We start from the raw sequence: 20,755 nt of genomic DNA on the forward strand, positions 1-20,755 counted from the left end.
GAGGTTCCCTTTTCGCCAAGGAATAGCTAATTTTAATGCAAAGAACAGCCCATCGAGAGATAGTTCGTTTTTACATGACCCAACCTTTCTTGGCGCCCACATTGCCAACAAAGAGCTGATCATCCACTCGAAATTGTTTTGTAGGATCCAGATAAAAGGAAAGCGCATGTTTTGGATCCAGACGGTGGAGCGTTTGCTTCTCTTTAGAAGGATGCAGGGGTGGGAAGAAGGTGGGCAAAGTGATGGGTCTGTCCTATGCAGAAAGAGGTAACCACTTTGGGAAAAAACAGAAGGTCGAGTTCGGAGGACAATCGTGTCCGGATGAGCAGCAAGGAAATGAGGCTCAGAAGAAAGAGCCTGAAGCTCACTCACCCTGCGAGCAGAGGTGATGGCAACCAGAAAAACAGTCTTTAAGGTCATGAGTCTGAGAGGACAATTAGGGAGCGGCTCGAAGGGAGCGCACATAAGGTAAGTCAGAACATGGTTTAAGTCCCACTGAGGCATTACGAAAGGAATAGGAGGAAAAAAGTGAGTAATGCCCTTAAGGAAACAATTTACAATAGGGGACTTGAAAAGAGAAGGCTGATCAGGAAGCCGACGAAAGGCCGAAATGGTCGAAAGATAGCCAGAGCAGAGGTCTGCTGGGCCAAAGAAAGAATAAAGAGAAGAACCTCTGAAAGGGGGGCAGAAAGGGGATCCACAGCCTTTGCTGTGCACCATGCCACAAATTTGTTCCATCTACAGGCGTATACCGTTTTGGTGGAGGGACATGGCTGCCAAGATAACATTAACGACTTGGGAAAGAAGGTCGAAAGCTGTCAACTGTCACTGCTCAATATCCACGCAAGGAGGTGGAGACTGGGCAGGTTCGGTGCAGGGCCATTTCCTACTGCTGCGAAAGAAGATCCTCCCGAAGTGGCAGTCTGAGCGGAGGATCGATGGCCATGTTCAAGAGCACGGGAAACCAGACTATTCGTGCCTAGTGCGGAGCCACAAGAATGATTTGGGCTCGGTCACGCTTGATCTTCTTCAGCACTCTGGGCAGAAGTGGTATAGCCGGAAAGGCTATTGGAAGATCACAACACCACTCACGACGAAAAGCGTCGCAGAGCGAGTGCCGCCTTGGAAATTCCAATGCGCAGGACTGCTGACATTGTGCATTCTCTTCAGTGGCGGATATATCTAACCAAGTCTCTTCCCACTGCTGAAAGAGACCTTGCACCATTCGTGATCCATCATGCACCGGCGGCTGAGTTTGTCCGCCCTGGCGTTCAGGAAACCCGCCAGGTGTTGAACCACCAGGGACATGCACTGATGTTCCAGCCACTTCCAGAGACGACGTACCTCCTGACAGAGGGTCCACGACCCCACCCCGCCCTGTTTGTTGCAAGCGGTGGTGATGTCCGTGAACACCTGCACTACTCTTCGTTTGACAGAAGGAAGGAATGCCTTCAGTGCAAGACGAATCGCCCGGAGCTCCAGAAGGTTGATGTGGGGAGACAACAGCCTGGGGCAAACTCGCCTTCAACAGCTAGTCGTCGAGCTAGGGGAAGACTGGAACCCCTGATCTGCGCAGATGAGCTGCGACCACCGCCATCACCTTCGTGAACACCCGAGGAGCGCTGGTAAGGCCAAAGGGGAAGACAGTGAACTGAAAATGCTCGTTGCCTACCGTGAACCGTAGGAAACGCCTGAGGGCAGGCATGACGGGGATTTGAAAATAGGCGTCCTGCAAGTCCATCCAGTCTCCAGGGTCGAGGGCAGACAGGACCTGACCCAATGTCAACATCTTGAACTTCTCCTTCCGGAGGAAGCGGTTGACATCCCTGAGACCCAAGAAATGACGCAGGTCTTTGTCCTTCTTGGGTACCAGGAACTGGTGGGAGTAGCAACCATGACCTACTTCTGGCACAGGGACTTGCTTGATGGCTCCCTTGGCTAAGCGAGCCACAACTTCCTTATGGAGTAGGGCCAAGTGATCTTCCGACATGCGATGGAAAGCAGGTGGCATGGAGGAAGGGGAAGTCTTGAAGGGAAGGGAGTAGCCCCTTCGGACTATCTGCAAAACCAAACTGTTCGACGTGATGTTGAGCCAGTGGGGGAGGTGATGGCGAATCCTGCTGCCCACTGTCAACTGGTGGCCCAGAAAAGTCGGAATAGGAGAGTTTTGGAGGCTGCTGCAGAGGGGGCAGAGGTGGACTGGCTTGCCCGCTGGCCCCCAGACCTACGACGCTGGGTCACACGTCCCTGGCTGCGCAGAAGCTGGGTAGCTTGCGCAGGCCTGTGGCTCTGGGCAGAACGTGGTGGGGCACCCCTTCCGTAGCCACGAAAGGGGCAAAAAGCAGACAGATTCCAGAGCCGTAGCTCTGGAATCCTTAAAACGCTCGAGCACGTTGTTCGCTTTATCGCCAAACAAGCGGCGGCCATCAAAGGAGTACACGTGGTAGAACTGAAACCAAAACTGGACATACACAATTTTCTAACAAGGCTACCCCTTGACCAATAAAAGCATATATCCCAAGCTCAGGAACAAGCAAAGCAACACAGTGATAGAAATAACAGGACTACAACTCTGTAGTTTTCCACCTTTCATGGAAACGTCTTAACGCCGCACCTGCCTGATCCCCCAAAAGACGAGCACCATCAATTGGTATGTCGGCCAAAGCCGACTGGACAGCTTCTGAAAAACCTGAAGTTGCCAACCAAGCCAGATGTCTCTGTGCCACTGTGTGGGTTCCCCACCCACAGAATCCATTGTGTCTATGCCACACCTTATGAAATCCTAGCAGCCTGTTGACCATCTCTAATTAAGTTGCCTACCTCAGCACGGAGGTTATCCGGAAGAGATGGGAGCATTTTCTGTAAAGAATCCCATAAAGCATGGGAAAAACGCCCCAGCACACAAGACGTGTTGGTGGCTCTCAATGCTGAGCTGGCTGAAGCAAATATGTGCTTACCACAAGCATCACGATCCCTAGAATTCTTACCCACCGGAATCGTAGGAGTAGAATCCACATCTTGTGAAGACGTTGCAGCCTGAGTCACTAGGCCACGAGTGGGAGGATGTCTATGCAAACAAACTGGGTCCCCAGGTGCAGGCAGATGCCTACGGGCAATATCACAGTCCACTGAGAATCCCTGACTCAGTCTTGGCTGAAACATCTAACAAAATGTCAAATAGGGCTTCACTATACGGAGGAACAGGCTCGTCTCCTGTATGTCCCTGGCAAAAGATTTCAAACAAAGGGTCAATAGACCTCTGTACCATGGGCAGTGACAAGTGTAAAACTGAAGCCACTTTCCTCAGCATGTCCGCAAAGGAGGAACTTGCCCCCGTGGCAAGACTAGGGGGAGAAAGCAACTCAGAGGCTGGCAAAGAATCCAGCCCACTAGCTTCACCAAGAGCTGTAAACCAGCTCTCCTCCACCTGAAACACACTGGTGTCGGAAATGGGCTGAAGGAGTACCCCAATTGATACAGGTTGACCTCCCAACGTGTCTTCCTGAAAAGGGGCCACAACTCTTCCTGAAAAGGAGCCACAAACTGTACAATGTCCTCAGGCTACATCACCGACTCCAGGAGGGACGGGTAAAAATAGAAGCAAGGAGGTCGAATGTGGGTAATAGTGAGATGATTTTTATTTCAATATTGTAAAGGTCCCGAATCCAGGACTTCGGTAGGTGTTAAAGAAACACAACAAACAAAAACAACGCAAAGGCAGAAAGCACAGTCTTGGCTGGGTAAGGGACGTCTTCAAAATAGGTTCACCACTGTAGGAATTCTCTTCACTCTTTGGTGGTCTGGATGGATCCCAAAGTTTCTCTCAAAAGTAAGACAAAACAAAAAAAGGCGCAGTCAGTGTTAGTGTACTTTTGTATAACCTAGACTGTCACCACACCACGTCAAGGATTGTTTGATCGGTTTGTGCGGAAGGGAAATGGGTTCAGTGAGGGAAGGGGGTAAAGAAAATTAGGGGGGTGTGAGGAAGGCCCGTGCACTAATATCATTAATGGGGTTTCCTTCCCTATTGGCTCGGGAAGCTACGGGAGGTGAGCAGCAGGAGGCAGCGGACTGCAAGCAGCGGCTACACCCAGCAGGCTACAAGCTCCCCCATTTTCTTTAACCTCTACCCAGGCCACGTACCATTGTCAGCCGCAACTCTCCTGAGTTGCGGCGGCTCGTGCGTGTCCTCCGGGATCCACCTGTCCTCGCACCAAAGCTCGGGATTCTTGGGGTCTTCGGCATCATCTTTCTTCTTGGCTCTCTCTGCGTTGTCGCTGGCACTCTCCCTCCGGTCTCTCTCAGCTCCGGATTGGGCCGCTTCCCCCTTCGTCTCCTATTCCGCATCTTTCTCCTGTCCCAGGATCCTCCCTGTGGATGTGATTGGATGGACGTCATTTCCGCTCCGCCACTCCGAGGCGTTTCTCGTGTGTTTGTCCGAGCTGTGGGGAAGGATGAGAGTCCGGTTTTCATGACGAGCAGAGTTCTCCTCGCCCGTGGATGTCATCTGACCCCGGAAGGTAAGGAATCCATAATGGTTCTTTGGGACTGATAGCGCAGGCATCAGGGTGGCTCTGGAGTGCTTCCTCACACTTACCTTTTTGACTTCCTTGGAGAATGACGTCCTCTTCCCGGGACAACGAAAACCGAGATACACTGCCACCATCAACTTCAAACGCCGCTCCTTCAATGACTTGGGTTTTAGTTTCAGGTAAGGAACCACAATCCTTGGCGTTGTGGTGCTCGCCTAAACACCACATACAAATTGTATGCAGGTCTGTGACTGACATATGTCGGCTATAAGACCTACAAGGTTTGAAACCTGTACACATTAGACAAAGGTACACTGTTCCACCAACACCAAGTGTCGAATTGGTTGAGAAAAATCAACCCAAGGAACTCCGCATTACAGCGCGGAAATGAAGAAACTGACATCCGCGCGTCGTAGGGGACTTATATGGCTTCATTGACATGACAGGAGTCAACTTCATCACAGAGCAGTACGACGTCATCCCCGGAGCGCAGAGGAACTGAAGAAAAATGTCTGGATTCGGACGGGCGCCTGGGGGAAAATTCAAAAGTTAAAGAATCTGTGGCTAGATGGCTTAATCAGATATTTTTCAATAAGTCAGTTTCTGGCATGGTATTTAGGTCTTTATATCTCTGAAATAGAAAACTATGTATATGCCTACATGAAAATTGTGTGCAGTTCCCACAGTGCGGCTTTCAGGGCTAGATGGTAAAAGTATCGCTGAGCTCCCTCACCTGTGAAAGAAATTAACTGTCCTTCACCCCAAGAGTTGTTTAATGTATCCAGCCTGGGCAGTAGGGCTCTTTGAAAGTGTGATTTACATGTTGGGGAAAAAATAAAATGGCATCCCAGCAGGATGGTTTAATCGATAAGAGGTCATTCTGAGTGGGACCCTAGTCACAAACTCTCAACAAAACATTTCCAAGAACTTCTGTCGCGAATCCCAATGCGATTAGGGGCCAGTGACAGCTGGGCTACACACTGCTCTTTTCCCTATCTCGCCATTGGAAGTACCACAGAACAGGTGCCGATAGTCCGGCGGTGGAGAGGTGTCTTGAACGAAGTTTCCCCAATTTTCACTGTCAATAATGTGAGGCACCAAAAAGAAAACAGCCAGTGCCTGGGAGTAAAAAGAGAAAGAATTCCATCAAATGTAATCTTTAGAGTGGCAGCTTTAATCCTACACTAATTAAATTACACTGGTAATTAACGAAGCCCTCTAAAATATATAGCGCCCTGGCGCCCAGAGGACATTTTTAGTGTACAGCGCTCAGTCCAAAAAGAAAACAAGGATCGGGCAAACTCTCAATAGTAGAAAGCCAGTTTGTCCTGACTGATTGCAGTGTGAAAGTACGGTGCAGAGATCAGTATGGTGGGGAGACAGGTACTGTCTGTTGCTGGCCCTGGATGAGATGCATGGTAGTTGTAAAAGCAAAGTAATTCTAATTAGTACAAGGCACTATGAATACATTGACTAGACAATTTCAAGACACTAGAACTTCCTGAGTGAGTCTTCTTGCACACTGCACCCTGTAAACAGCTGCTCCCAAGAGCTTTGGTTTATTTATGGTTGTGCTAGGAATTGGTACACATGGATGATGTTGTGTTTGGAGACCTGGAGCCCCACTCCCACACAGCAGTGATCATTTCTCACACTGCCTGTCAGAGTGCTTGAAACTACCAAAGTCAAAATAGAGGGGACTTTAGATTCAAACGCCATTGAGTCCCTGGTCTTGCTCATGAGACAGATGATTTCGAATCAGTTTTGTTGGTGGTAATAAGGGAAAGCACATTACTCTTTATCATTAACAGTGTGTCTTGGGCCTCGTCCATAATCACTCCGCACAGTGACATGCACCCGGTGCCAGGCGTTGCTCAACACGCCTCTCAAATTCCAGATTGGTGCAACAGTGTCAGGCTGCACATTGTAGCTTGAGTCTACAGCCTTGCATATAATATTCAACTCTGAAACTTTGGCAGGCAGAGGGGCACTGAGCTCCCAGAGTTTCCAGGCCCAGGCACGGCCAGCCTTCTGCTCATGCCCGGATAGGTGGGCCACTTGCCAGGACTGACCACCGTCCAACGAAACATCTACACGGACCACCTCGCGGCCACCACCACTCCATGCGTAGCCCTTCACTGTGATGTTCTTCTGGTCCCCAGTCACCACATCGCCATTTTTTGGATCAGTTATGGCTGATTGGATGGGCATTTCTTGGATGGCAGGGGATGTCTTAAAGTCAACCGTGTCCCAGTCCACAGAAGGAGAGAAGCCTTTATAATCGTTCTGCTGCCAGTGGCTCTGGCTCTCATCTGGGCCCACAGACACTTTGCCTAGCCATTTAACATTTCTGGCGCCCACCACACCAGGCACAACAACACGGATTGGGAAGCCATGGTCACGCTGTAACTTCTGACCATTCATCTCATAGGCCAGCAGAACCTCATGCTCAGGGCTAATGGCCACGTTGAAAGGAATGGAGGCACCATACGCTGTACCAGTCAGGTCTTTGTCCAGCCCTTCGAAACACACATGTTTCGCTCCTTCCATGCCGTCTTGGAAACCTGCTCCAAGCAGCACATCCCGGAGCTTTGCACCGCCCCATGTTGCGTTGCTGATGGCTGCTATCCCCCAGTCCACACCCTTCACTTGCTTTATAGCGTTCATCTCCGAGCGGCGGTTCCCAGCACATTGGAGTGTGGCTGTCACCTCGTGCTTGGTGAACTTTGTCTTGAGGTCAGCCAGAGTAAGAACCATGGACCGACCCCCGGGACCCTCAACTTCTAGTTTGTATGAACTGGCATCAATGTCAGGTACTGGCATGTGGTTTCTCTTAAAGAAGAACTCGTTGGGTGTGATGAAGTTCTCAGATAGGATCTCAGCGGGTGGTTCTCCATTGAACGGCTTCAGACTGTTGACCCTCATGGCAGGGTGACGCTGGGGATCCCGGGAGTATGGATCCGACACGTCAGCAGCAGCAACCTCAACTTCTTCTTGAGGGCTCAGCTCCCCAACTTTGTAGGCATTAAGTATCTCCAAGACATGCTCATGGTTGTGAACAGTATACATGCCCCAGAAGGGCTCAAGGGAGCCCCCTGCTGCCAGCATGATGTGACTTCCACCAGGGTGCAACTCCACAAACTCTGTGACGTCGAAAACGTCACGGCCGTAAGTCACCCACACACCATCTGCCATTGTCTTGTGCTTTCGCACTTCCTCACGGGTGTAGATCTTAGGGGGCAAAGAGACCAAGTCTCCTGGCTCTCTTGATTGATCCTCGGACAGGGCAGCCTCCTGCAAAACAAACATTTTATAATTTATTTTTCTAGAGAATACAAATCAAGGACTAATCCTGAGTGTGTAGATCATAAGATGGTCAGAGGAAGCTGTCCCATAAATATTAGTGAATAATTGTGTGAAAAAAAGAGTAACATGATTAGAAAGGCTTGACAGACATAAGGTATGCAAGGATGTTACTTAATGTGTTCATGACTATGCTGCTAATAGTATACCTGAGGAAGTACAACAAACAGTTCTTCACAAGCCTCAGAATTTTCCTGCTGTAGTGAATACAATTGTGTAAGCTAAGTTTCTACTTTAATATCCAGAAAAATATTCATGTTAAGACTGGAATTCTTGAATAACAATGGTAAGTAATACATAAACACACTTTATTTCCTCCTCCCTGAACAAGACCCACGTATTGAGTGTGCATGGTCATAATGCAGACTGTACCCTTTTTGAACTAACAGTTGAATGCTCTTGTACCATTTATATATGTCTTTACTCACACAAATGTTGCTTCAGCAAACTGGATTCTTTTTATTGTCATATCTAGAAGATACTTGTGAATTATGATGATCACTATTAAACACTGAGACATAGAAGCAGCTGTCTATCAATTTTTGTTCCATAGTAAAATATGTACTGTACATATACACATTTATGAATGTTATGCTAATCTGAGGTACTGAAATGTACAACTTACATGAAAGAAACGCTAGAACCATTCCAAATGAAAAACTGTTGCTGAATGAATCCATGGTGCCCATTATATCTCAACATTTATACATAGTCAGGTTCCATTTCCGGAATGTATGGGAGTTGTTCAAACTGTGCCCTTTCTGCAAGGTCACCCCAAATATTTTGCCTTTTTGCTGAACCCTATTTTTGCTGGCTATAGAACCCTGTGCAATTTACCCCTGCTAACCAGTGGTAAAGTATCTGTGCTCCTTCCATCAACATGGCAAAATTGGTATACTCCTGATTTGCATATTTAATTTACCTGTACATCCCCAGCATATGGTACCAAGGTATACCCAGGGCCTCTAAGTTATTGTCACAAGTGGACTGCAGCACCCATTGTGCCATCCACTACAGTTACAATGTACAGTTACAATGTAAACATATCTGCAGTCCTGCCACCAGCAGTCTGGCTGTGCAGGTGTTAAATGCAAATCCGACCAGTCAAAATAACCCTTTTTAAAAAGACTAAACCTTTCTTTTACACATTTATAGGTCACCCCTAAGTAGGCGTTATAGCCCATAAAGGAAGGGTGCATGGTATTTAAAAGTAGGGCATGTAAGGGTTTAATGATAATAGTGAAAATGCTCCCAAAGCTATTTTCGTTGTAGCACGTTTGGCGGTTCCATAGGAAAACACTCAGATGCAATATTAAATACTGATCATGTATCTTGGAAATGGGACTAGCAAGGAAAATAATTAAAACATTATTTTTAATAGTTGTTAAAAATCCAGTTCAATGGCGAAGTCAGATGTGTTCTAAATATTATGGAAAAGTAATTTTGAAGAAAAAAAAGCATATGGAACCCCCCCCCCACAACCACCAAACTGAACCTGTCTGTGCCCATTCGAAAGTGGACCGGGCAACCCCCTTTTGACTCCCACTCGGCGAGCAATGCAGGGTGGGGAAATGTAAGTCTATGGCTTCTTGTAAAAAACTCTAATGAGTCTCAGAATTGGGCCCCTAGCAAAAACTCTACAATTAACTTTTTGACCTCAGCCATTGGGGCCCTTAATGAAAAATTCACAATTGCCGAGGAGGAGATGGGCTTACTTGCTCGCTTCTCAGTCCCTACTTAACTTGTCAGGGAAGTATGTTGCACAAATACTTTGTCCCCTAACACTAGTAAGGCTATAAGCCATTGCACAATGTAACATCTGCCCTCAAGATGGGGGTAGTAGGAGAGAGACCAATTTTACAATCTCAATGTATATACACCATGCGAATCCGATCAACGAATATTCATTATCGGACACTGAGCCCCTGGGTCCGCAAACAGAAGAAGGCAGTAGGTCCTTCAATGGCTATAGTTGCCTTGGCAGCTAAGGCTTTTTTTCAGCTGAAGAAAGGGATTAAAGGGGGCCCTAAAAAGTCTGAGGAAACAGTGTTTTGACTTTCACTGAGCAAAATAGCCCCTAAAATTGAACGCGTACTTAAGAGTTGTTTTGATCAGTGTTACCAAAGGTTGGGCAATATTGAAAAGGCCCTTGCCACATTGACAAACACAAGGAGATGATGGACGGTGCGCTGAAACTTTTCAGACACTCACCCCCAGTCACAGATCTGGGTTGAATCCATCATCATTCTTAAGTTCACTTCGCCACCTCAGTTCAGACCAAGCTATATGCAAATCAGTCTTGACCCTGTGCCTCATGGGAACAGTCCAGCCCGAACTGTCAAGCCTGGTCTTCCCTGAACCGGAAACAAGCATCCGGGGACCGGTTTCTAGGTAACCAGGCTAGCTTGAATCCAGTGGCAAAGTGAGCAAGGAACCCACGTCTGGGCAGGCGAGGGACCTGGCCTCGCAGTTCGGGCTCGACTGTTCCCATTGGGCCCAGGGTCAAGACTGATTTGCATACGGATGGGTCCAAACTGGAATGGCATGGTGAGCAAAAAAACGATGGATTTAAGCCCAGATCTCTGTACTGGGGTGAATGTATGACATTGTTCTGCATTATGTCCATCAATTGTTCTTTTTGCACTTGCCACATTGACAGCACTGGAGAAGGCCATGCCAGAGCCAGCCTGTCATATGGGAGACAGCAGGGGTGTCATGCCTGGGGCGGGTTACGTCGAGGGGACATGTCAGCGTGTTTCAGCTTGGGCCTGGGTGATCTAACTTGTAAGATCTCTGATGCTGTGGCTGGTCCATCACGTTTTGTTCTCACCTACCTCCAAGGCTGTGTATCCTCCACCGCCTCAGACCCTCCCCAGCTCTTTCTGTTGCAAGCCTCTCTAATTGCCCTGTCTCATCTTGTCAGGTTTCTTCTGTAAATATTTATTCGGTTGACCTCCATGTCAGCCACAATGCTACGGCTTTATCCCTTGCAGGTAAATCTGCAACCTGATATTACACCATGTGTAGTAGTTTTGGGTAATGTGCCACACTTAACAGATAGAACATGGGAAAGGTATTCACAATTGAAGAACAAGGTTATGTATTGGTTTCGTAGGCATGTCGGTGTGTGGCAGTCATTGGTCAATATATCAACATGGCGAGGAGCATGAGTTGGATGGGGTGGGCTTAAGTGCTTTGAAAGAGACTACCTAGTTGTTGACTTTCCCCACTTAAGGGTGGATGCCCGAGTGTTGGCGCAGGCACCTTGGATTCATGGAGCCTCCTCTCCCATTGTAGCATACTGTTTGGTGCCTGAAACGGAAGAAGATACCCCAGAAGGTGGTGAGGCCTATAAAAATGTTGTTCCAGTCAAGGCCCTGGGTCCGGAAAACTGTGAGCCACTAAATACCATGTAACTCAAACAGATATGCAGTCAGTCATGTTACGCTTGTGATCAGACAATGATCATGTTTAACACCTGTAACTCTCGTTTAGGTCCTGAAAATAGTGGACTTTATTAATTGCCACTTTAATGGAATGTATAAGTGAATAAACCATTTTTTCACCTTTCTCACTGATTTACACTAACTGTCCTGATGAATGCCCGGGACCCCTGCGAAAAGGTCCTGAGAAGGGTAGAAACATGTCGACCTAAACATTTTTTTGATTGGGTTGGTTTAACTCCCCTTGATTTTAATCTGCTATCTGAGGACAGCCAATAAAGTTATTGGTCCACGGGAAAGTAGTTTTAATCTAGTTGCATTTCACTTTCACTTTGCACTCTGCATTCATAATTGATCCCACCGATACCTAGCTATCAAAGGGAGACCAACTCTAAAAGAAAACCTCAAAAAACCTCGAAGAGCTCCTTCAGCTGATCCTCCGGTGGTGTGAGTCGTAAGTAATAGCCCACACCATTGAATTTCCATTCTTGGTTTGAGGAGGGGCCTGATGATAAAGCATGCCAACTCAGGGTGGGAGAGGACCTTTGTCCTTAAAATATATATTTTTCTTGAGTTACAGGATTTTTGCTTGGGTCACCAGATTCGGATCATAAGCATAAAATGACCTACTGCATCTTGTGTGAGTTACATTAGATTTACTACGGATATGATAAGTTTTGGTCAACAAATTCCCCTACCCCCCTTGTGTTGTGACTTGCCACAAGTTTAATATGAATACATCTTACCAGTTTGAACTGCTAAACCTTCTGGAGAGCCATGACTGACTATGTTCAAAGAGCTTGGCTTCCCATCGCTTTATTTCCTAGATAGTGCGCTCTCCGAGCCTGATATTATAGTTCATTGATACATTGAATTTGTTAATTGTAATATCACCGGTCTGAATAGTAAGAAACCTGACTGGATCTGGCTGAATTATATCATGCAATTTAAGGTGATTTGTCTGCAGTAAACTTGTTCAACTATTTTCATTTGGATGGATTTAAGTTGTTTGTTTTATCTGCAATTTCTTCATCTTCTGGCAGACGTACGGGTGACTTGTTAACAATGATTGCACTCTCTCTTAAGTGCAAGCTTAAGGAGCTTCACACAGGTCCTCTAACGTACAGGCTGTATTGTTTACTTTTTCTAAACATAATTTTTGATTAGGACAGTTTCATAATTCTACCCCTAAGGTTAAAGATCTTGAGCATTGACCACAAGCAATGTCCAGGTTCAGAAAGGACCTGACCTGGTAGTCTGGGTTGGACTGCTCCTATTGGCGCATATTTTCATTTGGCTAGGCCAAACAGAGGTGGGCAAAAGAACAATGGGTTGGAATGCTACCACGACCGATTGTCAGTCGCTGGACTTCCTGTCAGCATTCCTCCCATCACTTTTTATGTATTTCATTGACTATCACTGGCACTTAGTGCTTATTGGCGCTATTTCTACATAAAACGTTTAAAATTATCTCTGGCTCTGCTTATTGGATTTTGGTGATTTTGGTGTCATTTTGTTTATTGGATTTTCTTTTATTTTTCATTTTGGGATCTTTATTGTTTTGCATTTCAACATTATTACTGTTTTTGTACTGCATAAATACTGTACACATTACCTGTGAGGTAAGTTGGTCTGCTCTGTGCCATCGCTACCAGGGGGGTTGTTCCCAGGTTTAGTTAGTTACTTTAGAGGGTCACCCTGACAAGGGCTGTGATTATTACTTGAAATGGGTACTTACACCCACGTCGAGTAGTATCCCAATTTCTTATAGGAGTTCTATGTAGTTACTTAATGGGTGGCACGCCAGGTAGCTATGTTGCAATTGTCAGTGAAATGAGTCAGAGCAAGACAAAGTTTGACGCAAAATAAACATTTTACTTCAACATAAACTTCCATGTGATAAGATAGCAGGAGAAAAAAGATTTAGATATGGAGAGAAAGTTAATAATTACACAGATTGGTCTTTTGTGGCAGAGTTAACAGAGATGGCGCAGATTGTGTCGCATTAAACATTGCTTGTTCTGGAAGACTGTAAATTTATGTACATATTTTGCACAACGTAAAATCTTTGAACATTATACTCCTACCATTGTCACTGCTTAAAAATCCTACATTTTTAGGTCTTGTCATGAAAAATCTACACTTCTAATAAGTTCAATGCAACTGCTATAGAAAAGGCTACTTAGCAGAATGCCAAGGAAACTGAGACCAAGCAGGTACGCTTCAGATCCAAAATGCTTTTTATTTTGCAATCAGGTTCTAACACAGGGCAGCAGTACTTCCTGTGTTCCCTTCAATATTGACACAGGAGGTACTACTGATGTTGGGTGCAAACGGAGAAATGCCTGCAGCTTGTTCAGCACCAAGCAAATGGAACCCAGGGGGACACTGCCTTAACGTAAACCTCCTCAACACACAACGGTACACAGGATTGGGCCAAAGATTAGAAGAATAAAGTTACTTACCTTCTGTAACACTCTTTCTGATGAAAAGTTTATGTGACTGCAGATTCCTCAGCTAGAACACCCCTGGGAGCCAGACTGGATCCAGAAAACCTTTCCTCAGCATGGCACCTGCATGTGCCGCTGGGTGGCACCATGTGGCTACGAGCTGGCTTCGTATCACCCTGGAAATGATGGACCGGAGCTGTATATAAACACTACCCTTGTGTGCTAACATCAGTTTCTTGGTTGACTTTTCACACCCCCATGCACGGAGCATGAAACAATTGTCAGTACCAGTGTGCACATCACTTAATTAGTACCCTTTTAGAGGTCACTCAACAGAACAGGGAGGTGGAGGGTGGTAAGGAATCTACGGTTAGACAGAGTATCCACTAGAAAGAGCCTTACAGAGGTAATTAACTTGCTCTTATGATGGATGCTTCTAATCACAGATTCCTCACATTTAAAATGTATGCCAAGGCCGTACCTCTCAAAGGGGAGGGTTTGTGCAGTGGCCTCAAACAAAAAAGTTCTGCAGGACTGAACGCGCAAGATGTTCAGTGCTCTATGACCGTACGCACCAACCATGTCCCTCCCTGGCAGATGTGAAGGACAGGCATTCCCCATGCCCACACAGTGATAGCAGCCTCAACTATAGTAGAATGGGCTCTCAGTCCTTCCAGAAACTAAAGTTATTTTTGGCCAGAACATAGAATATCTTAAGGCAGAGGACTTGCCCTCAACAGGGTCCTCTTCTGCATAGCCTTCCCTTGCTTCGCCCCGAAGAACTGCATAAAAAGTCGATCTTTACGGCAATGATCCTTGGTATGATTAATGTAAAAACTTCTGGGGTCAGACCGATTGAGTCACTCCTCTTTTGAGGAATAAAGAGAGGCAAAGAAAGCTGGAAGAGTGATGGATTGCTCAATGTGGAATGGAGTCACGACTTTTGACAAGAAGTCTGCCTAAGTACTCAGCACCAGTTTCCCTGGAAAAAAGATGGTGTAGGACAGTTGAACATATATAGTGGCTGAAGTTCACTCTCGTAACGAGCTGAAGTAAGTGCAATAAGGAAGACAGCCTTTAACATCAGAAGAAGCAACAAGCAGCTGTTTAGCAGCTCGAAGGGCACACATGAGAAACGTCAAGACCAAGTTACGGTTCCACTGTGGCATCACAAACGGTTTGGGAGGGAGCATGTGCATCTAACCTTTAATAAACTGCATTACAAAAGGTGTTCTAAAGAAAGCCGGTTGGTCCGGCAAACACAAAAAAGCTGAAACACCTGACAAATAACCTTTATTAGTGCCCACTGCAAGGCATTGCTGGACCATAAACAAGACAAGCAATAAAACATCTAGCGCTTTGGCTTGTAAAGGGTCTGTATTGCTGTTAGACCTGTCAGCCCAAGGGTGGTCTCTCCCTGTTTTTTTTCGCCCTTGCCTCATTTTTCCCACCTTCTTTTTGTTGGCCCTTAGGTCTTCAGGCACCTTTTCATGGCTAATCCATGCTAGGGTGCAGGTGCTCTCTACTTTAAACATGGCTGCCACTGGCCCCTGCTACTGCAGCGTGGTCTTTTAGTGTAGCACCCTAGTTGCCAGGAGCTGGCTGGATCCCCAAACATTGTTGCAATGCCAGCCTGCCATCCCCTGTCCATAGGTAGAGTGGGGAAGCTCCTGGAACCTTCCAGAAGAAAGGCGGAGCTTATTTTTGCCGCCTTAGAGAGTGGTCACCTGACCTGGGCATACTTAAGCAAGGGTGGGAACTTTTTCTAGTCAGTTGGGGCATCACTGACCTGGGGAACCCACGCAGGAGATTTAGGCGGGAGGGCCTAGTCAGGAACTTATGCCACTGGGAGTGACAGGATTTAGGTGCTGCCTCTTAAGCTGAGTGAGGTATCCTAGACAAGCCCCCTGATCTGGCCCAGCAGTAGGGAACCCCAGGGTCCATCTTCAGTGACCTGAGGTAATGAATATGCTACTTACCAGTATGCATCTGTTCTTGGCATGTAGGGCTGCTAACATTCATATCTGATGCATAGATCGCCGCCTAGTGTTGGGTCCGGATGATTGCACATTGTTGTCCTGGAAGAGTCTTCGAAGTATCACGAGATAGGTGGCTCCTCCCCTGGACTACAGTGCGCATGGGCATCGACTCCATCCCCAGATTGTTTTTAGCCATTGTGGCAGAGATGGAGTGAAACAGTGTAAAGGATGTCCATGCTAATGATGAATATAGAGAGAGTATCTGCAGCCGCTACGGGCACCGGGGAGGAGGGCGGGCGATATGAATGTTAGCAGCCCTACATGCCAAGAACAGATGCATACTGGTAAGTAGCATATTCAGTTCGAGGCATGTGGGCTGCTAAATTCATATCTGATGCATAGAATACATAGCAGTCCCTCTATTAACGGCGGTTGCCCGTGCCAGCTGCAGAAGCTTGAAAAAGTGTCTTGAGAACAGCCTGTCCTACAGCTGCTTGCTGTTTTGAATGCACATCCACACAGTAATGTTTGGTAAATGTGTGTGGTGTAGACCATGTGGCTGCTCTACAAATGTCCTCTAAGGGAATGTTCCCCAGGAAAGCCATGGAGGCCCCCAATTTGCGTGTGGAGTGCGCCCTTGGGGTTATTGTTAAAGTGCGTTTAGCCTTTTGATAACAGATTTGAATGCACTTAACAATCCATCTGGCTATCCCTGCTTTGGAAATGGGGTTGCCTTTGTGCTGTGCTGAGAAGGCAACAAAAAGTTGTTGTGTCTTTCTAAAGTGTTGTGTTCTGTCAATGTAGTACATTAGCGCCCTCCTAACGTCTAATGTATGAAGCATTCTTTCTGCTACTGTTTGTGGGTTTTGGAAGAATGCAGGCAGGTCAATAGTTTGGTTGAGATGAAACTGTGACACCACTTTAGGAAGGAATTTGGGGTTAGTGCGGAGCACTACCCTGTTGGAATGTATTTGTATGAAGGGCTCTTGGATTGTGAGCGCTTGCAGCTCACTAACACGTCTGAGCGAAGTAATAGCAATGAGAAAAGCCACTTTCCATGTGAGAAACTGAATCTCGCAGGAGTGCAGCGGCTCAAAAGGTGGGCCCATCAGCCTAGTGAGGACCACATTGAGGTTCCACACTGGAGCTGGCGGTGTTCTTGGAGGAATGACCCGCTTCAGTCCTTCTAGGAAGGCTTAAATGGCAGGCACTCTGAAAACAGAGAGGTGTTGCCTATTCTGGAGATAAGCCGCTATGGCGGATAAATGTATCCGAATGGAAGCGTACGCTAGATTGCATTTGTAAAGATGTAACAAATAGCAGATGATGTTAGGAATGGATGCATCTAGCGGGTTGATCTTGTTGTCTGCACAGTACATGACAAACCGCTTCCATTTAGCTGCATAGCAAGCTCGGGTAGTGGGCTTACGTGCCTCCCGGATGATGTCCATGCATTCCGGAGGCAGGTTGAGGTAGCCAAATTCTAAGACTTCAGGAGCCAGATCGCCAGATTGAGCTGTTGCGGATCTGGGTGCTGAATGTCGCCATGGTTCTGCGTCAAGAGCCGGGATGTGAGATGCAGCCTTTGATGCGGTACCACGGATAATTCTAGAAACGTGGTGTACCATGGTTGGCGTGCCCATGTTGGAGCAACCAGGATGAGAGTCATCGAGTGTTGCTTTAGCTTTCTTGCCACCAGCGGAATGAGAGGCGCTGGGGGAAAAGCGTACGCAAATTTGCCTGACCAGTTCATCCATATCGCATTCCCTTGCGATTCTGGGTGAGGGAACCTGGCGGCAAAGCTTTGGCATTTTGCGTTTTCCCTTGTGGCAAACAGGTCTATCTCTGGATGACCCCATTGCTGGAAGTACGGGTGGAGTACTGATGGATGTAACTCCCACTCGTGCATTTGATGGCTGTACCTGCTGAGCAGATCCGCCATCTGATTGTCCTTGCCCGGGAGGTGTTCTGCCATGAGGAAGATGTTCCTCTGAATGGCCCACTTCCACATGCTCTGAGACAGATGAGACAGCTGTGGAGAGTGAGTACCTCCCTGCTTCTGGATGTAGTACATGGCTGTCATGTTGTCCGTCCGGATCAACACGACTTTGTTGCACAGATGTACTTTGAAGGACTTGAGCGCCATGAAGATTGCCATCAATTCTAGGTAGTTGATGTGCAACTTCTGCTGCTGGGTGGACCACAGTCCCTGCACAGTGTAGTGGAGCACATGGGCTCCCCACCTTTGGAGAGATGCGTCCGTTGTTAGGATTATCTGTGGCACTGGCTCTTGGAACGGTCGGCCCTTGCAAAGGTTGTGTGGATTCCACCAATGCAGAGAGTTGTATGCCCGACCGGTCACCAACACTAGGTCTGTTAGCTGTCCCTGAGCCTGTGTCCACTGATTTGCCAAGCATTCTTTGAGCGGGCGCATGTACAGCCTCGCGTGCGGGACTATGAAGATGCAGGAGGCCATCATGCCTATCAACTGCATGAACACTCTCGCTGGGATGGAGTGTTGTGGTCTGAATTTTTGGCACAGCGACTGAATGCTGTCGATTCTGACTGGGTTTGGCTGAGCCATAGCAGTCAGGGTGTTTATTGTCGCGCCCAGATACTGCCGCACATGGGCTGGTTGAAGGTGCGACTTCGGGTAGTTTAGCGAGAACCCCAGGCTGTGAAGGAGCTGAATAGTGTGGGACATGTCCGCGGCGCACTGTTGTTCCGACTTTGCTTGAACAAGCCAGTCGTCTAGGTACGGGTAGACATGTATGTTCTGTCTCCTGAGGTGCGCCACCACTGTCGCCAGACACTTTGTAAACACTCTGGGGGAAGTAGTTACCCCGAAGGGCAGGACTTTGAACTGATAGTGCCTGTTTAGAATGGTAAACCTGAGGTATTTTCTGTGGGATGGGTGGAGTGGTATGTGGAAATAAGCATCCTTGAGGTCCAAGGTTGCTAGGAAGTCCCCTTGATTGAGCAGGGGAAGGATTTGTTGCAGTGTCAGCATGTGGAAGTGTTCTGACAGTATGTACATGTTGAGGGGGCGTAGATCCAGAATAGGTCTGAGGGATCCGTCCTTCTTTGGGATGAGGAAGTACAGGGAATAGACCCCCGTGCCTTCCTCCTCCACTGGCACGAGCTCGATTGCGCCTTTTTGCAGCATCAGCAGTACTTCCTGCTGCAATAAGTGCAAGTGCTTTGCCGACATAGGACGGTGTCTTGGGGGAATGTTGGGGGGAGTGGATATCAACTCCAAACAGTAACCGTACTGGATAAGTTTTCTCACCCACCTGTCCGTGGTGATGGACGTCCAGACTGGCAGGAACTGCTGGAGTCTCCCCCCGACCGGAGTGGTATGGTCCGGGGGCAGTGACAGAGAGTCACTGTTTGCTGGCGGCAGAGGAGCGGGAGTTGTTGTTTCCTCTGCCTCTGCCCTTGGCACTGTTGCCTCTGTAACCCCCTCTACCCTGCTTGGGGTACGAGGATTGCGCACCACCCCTCGCATATTGTGTTTGTTGGCCCAATTGTCCTCAGGTAACACCACGTGCACCTGAGCGACGAAAAGTGTTTCCCCTGAATTGTTGAGACTGAAGCGCCCCCATGGACTTAGCAGTCTCGTTGTCCTTTTTAATTTTTTCAAGGGTGGTGTCTACATCTGGACCAAACAGGGTGTCAGGATTGACGGGCTGGTTGAGGATTGTAGTTTGGATGTCAGGCTTAAATCCAGATATACGAAGCCAAGCTTGTCGCCTCAACATGACGCTAGTGTTAATCCCCCTAGCCGCTGTATCTGCCACATCAAGTGCACACTTTATTGCAGCGTTGGAGATAAGCTTTCTCTCTTGTATGAGTGTTTCGGCTGCTTCTTTAAACTCATCAGGTAGGTGTTGAAGGAGCTGTTCTAGGGTGTCGTAATGCGCCCTATCGTATCGTGCCAATAGTGCCTGCGTGTTTGCGATACGCCATACATTGGCAGCCTGCGCTGCCACCCTCTTGCCCGATGCCTCAAGCACTTTCGACTCCTTGTCTGGGGGAGGAGCTTCACCCGTTGTTTGGGAGTTTGCCCTCTTGCGGGCATTTGCGACCACCAACGAGTCCAGGGGCAACTGTCCTCGAATATATGCAGGATCTCCAGGTGCTGGCCTGTATTTTTTCTCGATACGTGGGTTCACCACCCTTGCCCTGGTAGGTTCCTTAAAGATCTCTGGGGCATGTTTAAGGACACCTTTAAGCATAGGAAGTATTTTAACTGTTCTCTCCGAGACGGAGAAAGTGTCAAATAAAAAGTCTTCTTCTACCGGGTCAGCATGCATGTCCACATTATGATTTGCTGCTGCCCGTTCGAGTAAAGCATTAAATGCAGCAGAATCCTCTGTTGGAGATGTACGTGCCCCAAAGCCTTGTGGATCATGTACCACCTGATGCCCACTTTGGTCCCCAGCGTCGCCATATGAGTCCTGCTGAACATCAGGGTCATTGTCCACTGGGAAATTGTTTTGGTCCTGCTGGTCATCATCATCCCCTCCTGATTGGTTGGGGGAAGGCGATGGACTCCTTCTAGGTGGAGGCAGAATAGGCTCAACAAGTAAAGGAATGTCTTGTGCCGGCCTCTTCTTCTTCAGTGGAATAACATACGATTCCAGTGGTTGGGAAGTGATTTTCCTTTTATAAAGGGTCAATTTCCCTGTGTGGGCATCGATGCAATGCGCAGATTGCTCCTCAGAGGCAAGATATGGATCCGAGAGGCCTTTTGGTGTGGACGGATCCGACGGTTTTGGCACCGACGTGGTTGCGAAGGCCTTTGGGGCCACCTTTGGTGGCAGAGTGTAAAGAAGCTTGCTTGAGGACTTCTGAGGTGTGTCCACCGATTTCGGAGCCGATGGCGTGGAAGCCGTGGACGATAATGCCTTTTGCTTTATACGTTTAAGGGAGTCAGTAACCTGCTTCGTAAAGGAGGCAGAGGGTTTCGGAACCGACGGCTGATC

At 47.7% G+C, this 20,755-nt stretch overlaps 2 protein-coding genes across 5 annotated transcripts in view; both read right to left on the bottom strand.

The window, feature by feature from the left end:
- LOC144828247 (sulfite oxidase-like) overlaps positions 1–20,755 on the bottom strand; it is a 393,607-nt gene that overhangs the window by 31,861 nt on the left and 340,991 nt on the right. The window lies entirely within an intron of this gene.
- Positions 6,007–7,809, bottom strand: SUOX (sulfite oxidase). The gene has a single exon (XM_078658363.1). It carries the CDS (start codon positions 7,725–7,727, stop codon positions 6,324–6,326), a length of 1,404 nt encoding a protein of 467 aa, XP_078514489.1. The 5' UTR covers positions 7,728–7,809; the 3' UTR covers positions 6,007–6,323.

This window comes from Lissotriton helveticus, chromosome 1_1, assembly GCF_964261635.1.
Source record: "Lissotriton helveticus chromosome 1_1, aLisHel1.1, whole genome shotgun sequence".
NCBI lineage: Eukaryota > Metazoa > Chordata > Amphibia > Caudata > Salamandridae > Lissotriton > Lissotriton helveticus.